The 11,265-nt window shown below is 37.3% G+C and overlaps 1 protein-coding gene across 1 annotated transcript; it reads left to right on the top strand.

Moving 5' to 3' along the window:
- The first annotated feature begins 268 nt into the window (after positions 1 to 268).
- Positions 269 to 6,169, top strand: LOC144991037 (adhesion G-protein coupled receptor G2-like). Its single transcript, XM_078944687.1, has 5 exons — positions 269 to 541; positions 625 to 706; positions 2,989 to 3,118; positions 3,614 to 3,770; positions 4,888 to 6,169. Exons 1-5 carry the CDS (start codon positions 400 to 402, stop codon positions 4,971 to 4,973), a joined length of 597 nt encoding a protein of 198 aa, XP_078800813.1. The 5' UTR covers positions 269 to 399; the 3' UTR covers positions 4,974 to 6,169.
- Positions 6,170 to 11,265: the final 5,096 nt, after the last annotated feature.

The raw sequence follows: 11,265 nt of genomic DNA, 5'->3' as shown, positions 1-11,265 counted from the left end.
CTGATCACATAGCATTTAGCTAACATTTTTAAAAACCACAAAATGTACAAATTACTTGGATCCCCATCTGAAGTTAGAACTGAGGAATCTGCCCTGATTTATCAAGAATCTAGTCTTCCAGATGAACCCTTAAAGTGCAACTTTCCTAGAAGAAACATCTTGTAAAGGAAAAGAAAGAAAACTATTGCAGCAAGATGACACTTTATGATTTTGTAGAACAGGTTTTCCAATCTACACAATAGTTACCTGATCTTGTTTTTTTCTTCTGACAGGAAAATCAGAGTGGATGATTCTAAAAAGATCCATATCAACCTTGTGTTTGCCTTGATCTTTCTCAATTTACATTTTTTACCCAATGAGACGGTCGCAACATCTTCCTCATCAGGCCTTTGCCTTTACATGGCTCTTGCTCTTCACTACTTTCTGTTGGCCACCCTCTGCTGGATGGCCTTGGAGGGGTTCCACCTCTACCTTCTTATATTCAAAGTCTTCAACATTTATATCAGTAGATACCTGCTGAAAGTCAGTGTGATTGGATGGGGTGAGTGGGTTCATGTAGTTTTGAACATTTAAGAAACTGAACCTGAAGAAGATTAAATTCATTTTTTTGTCTTTTTGTTTCAGGAGTTCCAGCAGTCATTGTTTCAATTGTGGTGTCTAAAAATGAGAAGTATTATGGATGTTCAAAGTTGGCCAACAGGAGTATGTAAGAAAAGATTCTTAATTTTTAAGCATAATTAAAAAAAAAAAGTAAGTCTTTCAAAACTAAGAAGTCCCAGCATTTGAGAATACATGTTCCTATCTTTTGGTGATTTTCATGCTCTTCTAGCCACAATTTATTGTATTTTATTTTATTTTATTGTGTCAGGTGTGAAAGCTTTACCTGGGTGGTGGCAGCAGCAGGCCAGGCAAGATGCTGCTGCCCGAAGCCCAATGTCTCACAAAATCTATTGCGTTGTTTAACTCACTTTTTTTCTCATGTTACATAATCCTTAATGCTGTGTGCAATATACAATAAATTAGACAGTTAAGTCATCTTCTCTCTTTTTTAGCATAGGAATTGGTTACAGTGCTTTACAGTTGTTTTTGAAGTACAGATCAGATCTTTAGTTCCAAAACTAGTAGTTAAAAGAGTATCTGCTTACAAATGTTCCTTATTGTTATATGAAGGAACCTGTATAGACGCAATTGCAAAAAGAATTGCAAAAGCGATCTTTTTTGGCACATCTGACACAGATGTTTGAGAAAGACCAAGTCTTGCGTCAGGTCTAAAGTCCCTTCTGCTTTAAGGATGTATTCCGACGGGACACATTTGATTCACTTAAACTGCACCAGAGTTTGTTTCCCCGGATTATCAGGAACAAATTTCCAGTCTGAATACACACAAGCGGACTCTGGTCTGGGACTGTGAAACTCTCTCGGACCCATCTTTTGAGGTGGTCTAGCTTTGTTTCCAATCGGGCTGAGTTTATACAGTCTGAATAGGCTCTGTGCTTGGAGTGGAACATATTAACCAAAACGACCACTATAGCCAGGCATTGCTTTATCTAAACGACTAGAGGAGCAATGAAGAGACAAAGCAACTCATTGAAATTTGGTTGAATAAATGCAGGCGCACTAAAAACACTTTAAACATGATACATATTGCTTCTCACTCTGTTTTCCTGACAATCTATATGTCATGAACAGTTATCAGCGTACCTTCTGAGTCACCGTAATCTCAGCAATCATCTTGCAGAGCGCCTCCACCGTACCAAAGTAAAAACTGTTGTACAGTTGTTACTGACGTTCAAAATTGTTCAGCCAAATATAAAGTTCTAATCAGTAAACTATCCCAACAAATACTGCACCTCCATGGTTTTTTTCCACTCGCTGGTTTGCCCCGCCCTCGTGATTCCTGGCCAATGACTGAAGAAATCTTTAGTCACATGGTTTTGTTTACAAGCTTTGGTTTGAAACAGGAAAGTCAGCTTGATGGCAGTCTGAAACCAAACACACGGTTCAGGACTCGATCAGGACAAACAGACTTTTCTAGTCTGAACACACCCCAAGTGCCAAGATGTGGTGCAGGACATTAAGACAAACTTTGTTTAAAGAAAGTTTAACCCTTTAACACCAGAGCTTTAGTTGCAGTTTTGATGTTATCTGAAAATAATAACTCTTCAACCAATTACGGAATTAACACAATTCCAACTGATTCTGAAGCTAAGAAAAGCAGCCTTGTGTTGATGTGACGCTTTACAATAGTAAAGTACTTTCACACTCAATGTAAATCGTCTGATTCTGAAACAGAGAAAAGTGGCTTTGCACCGATATGCAACACTTTATGTTCGGAAAGTCAGAATCTGTTGGAATTATGTTATGTTCATGTTGCTGGGGACAGATCTGGTGTTAAAGGGTTACTCAGATATTATTCTTCTAGAAAGAGCGGAAAATTATGGGAAATGCTGATAAATTTTCCACCTTCATTTGCTTTGTTCCACTTTAACTCTCTTCAGAAAACCATAAATATGCACTGGACCACGAATCTCTGACCAAATGTGAATGCAAAAAGCTAGACAAACACATTTCCCAAGTTTAAAACTCCATAAATGGTGAATTGACTGGACAAAGTACTGTGAATTTTTTGTTGGGTAAACTATTGATATACCCATCTGCCAATTAAACAAAAAAGGAAAATACCTTCATTGACAAAATGTCCCATATTTTGGATAATCAGAACAGCAGATCATAATTTGAAAATAATTTGGACTTTTTTTTTACCAGCAGGTCATGACGAGAACTGCACCCCACAGTAGCTTAAAAGAAAACAAAAAAAAAAGTACAATATTTCTTCCAACTTCGAAAGATTCAAAATTCATAGCAAAATTTGAGCGTTTTTTAGACAACCAAAGCCTATTGGACCGCCCCCAAAAAAATCCTGCAATAATCTACAGAGGTGTTTTTAATTATCATTCTAAAGAGTAAACATTTTTTTTCTTCCAATAGGTGCTTCATAACTAACAGTACAGTGCAGCTGGTGACCACGCTGGGACCGTTCGCCCTTTTGTTCATCTTTAACACTGTCATGTTTTCTATGACTGTGAGATATCTAATAACTAACCCGCATCATAAAGAGGTAAGTTTCACTCTTTACTAATATTTCATTTGCATTCATAGAATTTTTATAGAAATAAGACAATGTGAATCTCTCCTTCTTATAAGTAATTTTTTAGTCTTTTTTATCTGTTTTTATACAGTAAAAAAGTGAGACATATGGCTGTCGAACATGAAGATTCATTAAATTTATGATCTGATTTCAAGAAAAGCATTTGACATAAAAGAAGAAAAATGTATCAATGAATGAACTGTCATCTAAAATTGTCAGTAACAATATGGCCTATTTTTGCCACAATTTTTAGTTGTTGAAGATCTATAACTTGTCTAATATTGGAATAATTTTTGGATTCCTAAAAAGCAAAGAGTAAATCTGTGTGGAACAATGCCACCTGACTAATTTAAATAGTTTAAAGGTAAAAAGTTTAGAATTGTTTAAAGATATAAAGCTAATGTTTGATCCACCTCTACTTGAACAAAATGTCCTTAATTGTTTTCTTTCTTTCTTTCTTTTTAGCAGTTTGGACAAATGAAAAAGAACAGGATGCAGGAGACAGTCATGCTGATGGCTCTCATGACTCTGCTTGGCATTGGTTGGGTTTTCATCTTCTTCTCAATCGGGCCACAGGCCACTCCTGCCCTCTACATCTTCTCCACTGTCAACTCACTGCAAGGTGAGACACTGTCTTTGTTCTCAACTGGTAAATTTTGAAGGGTAGTTCACAAAACAAAAATCAATATGATGTTTCATTTATTTCACATGTTTCAAAATTAGGCACAGAATGTGATGTCTATTAGGTATTTTCCAAATCATACTACTTTTAAGGGTCCTAGAGGTGTCAAAATAGGGTCCTCTTTTGACACCTCTTTTCATCTTCTCTCTTTCATTTCTTTTAATGTAAATGTTTTAATGATTATGTATGTTTTTAATCATGCACTGTTATATATATTGTGATTTTAATGGATTTTCCTATTTTGTGATGCACTTTGAATTACTTTCTGTACGAATTGTGCTATACAAGTAAACTTGCCTTTCCTTACTTTGTAGCGAAAAATCTGTCTGAAATTGGAAAAACTGTCAAACGTATGAGATTTTAATATATTAGATTTCTGGACTTGTCTGTAACAATCACAGTATTCCAATCTAAGGGACAGAAGTGGTTAGATGACCCTGCCAGTGACTGACAGCAGCTGGGTAGATTCCAGCAATGCTGTGGCCTCAAACACAACAGCAAATCTGGAAAATGGATGGATGGATGGATGGATGGATGGATGGATGGATGGATGGATGGATGAAGAGGTTAGACAGTCATTTTTAGGAATGACTGACACCAGAAGATTACTGCTGAAGTGAAAGATACTCTAAAACAGGCGTCTTGGACTACAGACTTCACCGGCTCCTGATTGCCTGGATCAGGTTTATTTTGCCAGTAAGATGCTATAATGGTGGTTTTTTTTGGAAACCATGAAAGACAATGGCCCCCGAGGCCTGGAGTTTAACACCTGTGCACTAAAAGGTGAAGGGTTGTTCAGGAAAATAGTTACATTGGATTAAAAAGTTATAGTAAAAGTGTGATGTTGAACACAAACAGGAAAGTAAAGAAAACTGTTAAAATCAGTGACGGTGGATGGTTTAAAGACAATGGACCTGAGAGAAAAACATGAGACAAAAGACAAATAATTTGGTCTTAAAGCGACTCCAGAAACTGTTTATTCACATTTTTTACAAATTGCTTGAACCCATTTTAGCTCACAGTCTGACTTTACTTTTTTCCTTCATTCTTAATGCAGGTTTCTTCATATTTCTCTACTTTGTGTTGACTCTGAGGAAGATCAAAGACCCAGAAACGACAACTGGAAATACAACAAACTCCTAGGGCACCTAAACTATTAGAAGTTAGAGCTTGCTGCTCAAATAGAGCTGCATTTGAATAATATCTTCTGTAATGTTTTTTTTAATGCTTAAGTGGATGTTGTATTTTTAAGTTGTTTTTTTGTCCAAACCAATAGTCAGAACAGAAGATTCTTTTAGCTAAAGTGGCTTAATGTCAGATTATGTCATGTGTTCCTTATTATAGTTTTAGTCATAAGTTTCTATTTTATATGTGGTTTAAAAAATTGTATTCATTTATAAATTGTTGGACCCAAAAGAGGGAGAGGTGGGTATCAACAGGTGAGGTGGGGAAACAGAAATGTGAGGACGTGTAGCAGGTTAAGGTGATCAAGGACAAAGCTGGAAAAGTACTGTTAAGTCATTGTTTTCTCCAGTCACTATTTTGATTGATTTCAACTGTTTTGCAGCTATTTTAGTGATTTCCTGTCTTTCTGTTTGAGTCAGAGGTTTTTATTTGTTCTTTTTCTTGTATTACTTTTTTGTATTCCTTGTATTGACCCACTCCAATGAAAACTGTGTTTTTCTGTGTTTTTTTTAACGTGTTCTTGGGGTATTTTTCTCATGATAGAGGAGACGTATAAAGGAAATGTAGCCTAAAAATTGCCTTCTGAGAATTCCTTTATTCATATCACCGTGAATCAGGAGTTACTACGGCAAGCCACAAGCCACTCTGCTCTGCCCCATTCTGCATCCGCTTGTAGACAAATAGATCCATACGTCTTCATTGACCTCATCCAAGCTGGCATCTGGCTCCAAACTGTACGGCTGGATGGCTCCATTATTGCTCACCATTTCTGTTTCACCACTGATGTTAGGTTGGGGGTGTGAGGGGCTTTAAGCTAGGGGTAGAGCACGTAAACAGATGGATGATGGGAAGAGACCGGCCTTGCTCTGCGCCAACAAATGAGTGTTGTGTAGCATGTAAAGTGAGTGACACAAGAACCCAGGTTACCTGGAAGTGAAGTAGATCTTCTGTATTGCAATTGCACCAAAGCTTCAATTTTTGAGTTAGTACATAATATGCACACATTAAAATAGGTTTTACATCTGCAAATAACGTTTTTGCATTTGTAAAAAAAAAACGTTTTACATGCAGAACTATTTTGCAACATCAACATGATTTTCTTCCTTTTGTAAAGTAGATTTGTGACTAATAAATATTTAAACGTGTGAAAAACATTTACGACTATAGATTTTTTTTTTTTCGTTTTTAAAAATACTACCAGGTACTTAAAGCACTACACACAACGCAAAAGTGTTCTTTCTGCAAGAGCATGCACAGATACAAACAGAAACAATTTTGAGATACAACTTCAGACTTTTAACAGATTTGGTCTTAACTGATAAAACAATCAGCACCTTTCTCTTGTTACTGCCAGGTCAACCCCACACAGATGTTACTAACCCTTGTGCTATCCTAAGCAGTTTAACATTGGGAGTTGGGTCATCTAGACCCACTAGACAGTGCTCTGAACCTTTTTTCTTCAATGATTTGTGATCTTCACTGGTGTCCATGGATTACATGAAATCTTTCCACCTTTATCCACCTTTGTCATGGGAGGGAGAACACCTCAATGAAATGGTAGGGTCGTAGATAGCTCAAGGGTTAAGGCTTTATCCGAAGCTGCTATCAAAAAACCACAGTACTGTCCCCGCTCCTCGGGTTGCGTGGGTCCCGTCGCTGGGGACGCTCCTGGTCCGGGGTTCTCCCCCTCTCTCCTGGTCTGGCTGGTCGGGCTGGGGAGGATCTGGTTCCCCTTATGATCACATGGTTCACTTTGGCAGCGTTCATGCATCTCCACCCCCACGTGCACTGCTCCCTGTCTGCTCAATCCCTCCTCCTAACCCACAGTGCATTGATGGAGAGATGTCTTCCACTTATCTTAGTCTCAAATTTCCCGTTTGGATCTAATATTTGCCTTTCTGTAGATCTAGCATAAATGTTTTGAAGCTTAAATTAATAACCTATTTAAATGAGCAACTCTGACAAAGGTGGATAAAGGTGGAGAGGATTTCATGTAAACCATGGACATCAGTGAAGATCACAAATCATTAAAGAATCATTGCCCAAAGTGCCGAGGATAGCACAAGGGTAAATAAAAATTATTAAAACACAAAATGTAACAAATAAATAAAAAATAATAAAAAAAAGAAAACAGAAAGCGGTTCATACAAATTTACACACTGAGATACAAGATTCATAATCACTTTTTGTAATAGTAAAACCTGTCCAACACAAAAGGCCTTCAGCTCTCATCTTTTTTCTCAGTTGTTGGACAAGTTAAAAAAATATATAGAAAGTAATGCTGTTTTGTTCTACTTTTCTGATTGGTGTAGTGTGTTCAGTATTTAAGTGTTCTACAAGTGCTGTAAATATGTTGCAAGAATCCAAAACTTATATTTTATTTTTCGCTTCATAGTTTATGTAGTATTTGAATTTATTAAGTTGTGTATCAAGTTTTAGATTTTTCATTAATCAAACACTTGATTGATACAATTATTGGGAAACAGACCTCCTTTTACCAAACAAATTGAAAGCAAAAATACTAAACTACTGGATAATGCTTTAGAACTGTGCACGTGTTGTGCAAGAACAAGTGTTAGACCAAAATGTGTAGCAAATTTAAACAAAGCCATGTTGTGCTTTTTTTTTTGCATGGCAAATAATCCCAAAGGTGAAGTGGACTTATTAAAAATATAAAACTAGTTTAGCGAGTACAGATATGTCTTTGTTATTTTGAGTACTTTTGAATGTCATTTGCTTATAGTTCAGCGGAAAAAGCTCTAACTTCCGTTTATTCAGCTACTTAAGTTTGGCTGTCACATTTGTGCTCTGTTCATTTACAATAAAGACATCAGCATCCTTTAAGGTACGTTCATTTTCTCTTTTGTCCACATAAAAATGTTTGGAATTAGAGACTAATCTTTTGTTTTTTTACTAATGAAGCTCAAGTTATATTTTACAAAGACTTACATGTGTATCAGCACATATATATACTGTATATATATACACATACATAGATGGACCGTATATCTGTTTTTATGTAGGTTTTAAAAAATCTCAAAAGTCAATAAAATGGGCTAAAAATAACTTTTTCATGTATTTCATTCCATTGGAAATATATTGTTTGACTTGAATTATTTTTTTGATTGTAAGGGGTTCAAAGCAAGAAAAGCTTTAGCTTTCACTTCATCATTTTTTCTTTTTTTTTTTAAATAGTTTATAGTAAAGTTTTTGCAGTTATATATTAAAATGAGCAGCCGTGTTCTTGGTGACCCAGAACTGTTTAGGTTTGGTGACGTGGTGTAGATCTTCCCTGTTTGTGTGTAAAATGATGGAGGTTTGTTTGAGAAGTGTGTAGATGAGAAGCAGCATAACAACACTTTGAATACTAAAGAAAAGTCCAATACAAGTTCTGCCTATTTATCTGAGTTTTTTCATGTCACAGGATGATGTTTTGGATATTTTGGGGATTGGTGGTCATTTGTGTCTCAAAAAATGATGAAGATAGTCAATGTAAACCAAAGTCATTCGGGAGCCTCTGCAATAATATATCAAATGAAAGTAAGTCTGATACTGAAAAATGTTTTTTGCATATTATTTTATTCATCTAAATTGATGTTATTGTGTGTTTTAAATGCTCCTAACAGTTCACAATTTTTAACATTAAAAGAAATGTCAGTTTTATGTTTCTTCTCTTATAGCCAAAAACTGTGAAGAACTCGAAAAGAGGATCAGCAGTGGAACCAATGGAAAATCTCCAAAAGAAACCAGGTAGATATCAATGTAAATGTTCATTTTATTTTTGTAGCACATTTACATCAATCCTAGAGAGATTATTTTTTATTTAAAAGGACAAAACTTTTTATGCTCTAGCTTTTTCAAAAGCTATTTCAAAGATGTGATTTTTGAGTGAAGCATTAAATTGAGGAAAAACTGCAGCAGCTCTGATGCACAGAGATCAACTTCAGGATCCATCAGCAGCCATTCCAAAAGCTCTGTCTCCTCTAGATTTCAGTGGAACGTGGAAAATCCAAAAGTCACTTAGTAGAACTAAGCATAAGAGCTTCAGCATTACAGTAGATTCTATCAAGATAAAGACTCTATATCATATGTTTTTATGATGATAAGAGATAAGATATTCCTTTATTAGTCCCACGATGGGGAAATTTCCTTATTGATTGATGATGATTCATCTGCAAGATGTTCATAGAACCAAGAGATGAGTGTCCTAAAATCAGCAGCTGTAACTAATCTAATCTGAACGACTCCCAAGTAGTTTCTGCTTTCTGTCTTTGATGGTTGTTTTTTGTGCGATTGCTGCAGATTAGTAACTGAAGCATGAGATAAGGGCTCCACCAGGTGGTTTGGATCTGCAGGTACCTGTGAGCTGAGGTTTTGTCTCCAAAGACCTGGGGCCTCATTTACAAACGATGCGTACGCACAAAAGAAGGCGCACGCCACTCTCTACGCAACAGTTGGGATTTATAAAAAGCAAACTTGACGGGTCATGTGCGGTCCTTCACGCAAGCTCTGACCCAGGCGTACGCACAAAAACGGGTGAAATGAGAAACGGCGACACCGTCGGCAGATGGAAGAAACACGTGAAAGTGAAAATGACAATATTGCCTCTCAGAAATAACATGAAGACTTCACAAAGCAAGTCTTACAATTAACAGCCTAGGCGAACACCCGTTTGATCGATCAGCAGTGAAACAAACAAAAAAGATCAAACGAAAATTACAACAGAAATTCAAATGAACACATATTTGGAAAAAGAAAAGTGAAATATGTTCTGCAATATTGGCATGTTGTGCAATTCATCCTGATAAATAATATAGTTAACAGAACAAAATAATGTACAAAACTGATATTCTCGTCAATGTGTCTGTCTGGCGGAGCAGATATAGTCAAAGTCAGCTTTATTGTCAAAAATGCTGCATCCGTAAGACATACAGCACAGATGAAATTGCTTTCCTCTCACCCCACAGTGCAAGCAGCATATAAAATAATAAATAAACGACTTAAAAAATACATTCTTTTAAAAACAATAAATCATTGAAACCCAAAAAGATAAAGCCAAAAGAAAAGCCAAAAAAAGGGGAGAGAGGAGCCGCTGCGTGTGCACGCGCCGCCAGATGCGTGCGAATCAGACAGACGGACGGACGGACGTATCAATTGTCCACTGGGGAAAGTTGTTTTCATATTAAAACATTTCTTTATAAGCTATGGAATTATGGTATTCATGCATATGCCTTTAGTTTGTTTTATTTTTGATAAAACAATGTATGGCGTATGTCTCAACCATTCAGAAAGCAACAAGAAATTACATTTGCGCTGATCAATTTCCCATTTCCACGTCGATTATTACCGACATCTGTAGCTTGTCAGATCTAATTAAATGGATGGAAATAAAATTCCCCAATGCGTAATGACGCACAATGGCTGATCTTGCGCTCTTAGAAGATGTGGCAAGTGGAAGAATTCGGAGTGAACGCATCTTTAGACGGCAAGAAGACTTGCTGGCAAACGAGGACGAGTGGCTTATGAGCCGGTTCCGACTTCCTCGAGCCGTCCTGTTGGACCTCTGCGGGTTTTTGGGGGGGTGTCACCCTGTGCATCTGGCGAATCGGTGTCTCCCTCCGCCTCAGTCACCACTCCCCTTAAAAGGGATTCCCCAATTATTGCCGCCAGTCTCTCAGCAAGAGGGGTCAGCTCCGGTGTCCCCCACCCCCCGTGGCAGACACACTCTGGCGATGCAGCGCCAGACGTTTTTTTGCCGCGACTTAGATGTCCGACCATTTCTTTTTAATTTCGGCCACGGTCCGAGGTTGTGAGGCTACAGCATTTACGGCGTCTTCCACCGTTTGTCATTCAAGTGCCTTTTTGGCATTAGTAATGCCCACACTGTGCCCTCCAAACAACATTTTTCTCCTCTTTTCCACCTCGCCAACGATAACTTCTACTTCACATTGAGTGAAGTTACGTTTTTTTGATTTCCTCTCTGTGTTTACCATGGTTTCGCAATCAATGAATATTCATTTGTGGGCGTTTCACAGACTATTTATGGGCAACTATGGGCGTGTCGTGAAGCCGCAAAAGCTGCGCTGCATTTAGAATTGGTTGTGATTTATTAAGGGAAAGATGCGTAGGATGTGCGTGCGCACAGTTTTATAAATCCGAATATCTCTGTGCGTACGCACGTCCTATGTTTCATCCGTACGCCACTTCTCACGCAAATCCTACGCAAAGTTTTATAAATGAGGCCCCTGAT

This window comes from Oryzias latipes, chromosome 3 (assembly GCF_053564925.1).
Source record: "Oryzias latipes strain Hd-rR chromosome 3, Olatipes_Hd-rR_3.1".
NCBI classification, from domain to species: domain Eukaryota; kingdom Metazoa; phylum Chordata; class Actinopteri; order Beloniformes; family Adrianichthyidae; genus Oryzias; species Oryzias latipes.
Note: the sequence above shows the minus strand (reverse complement) of the source record. Positions and strands in the feature narration are given on the sequence as shown.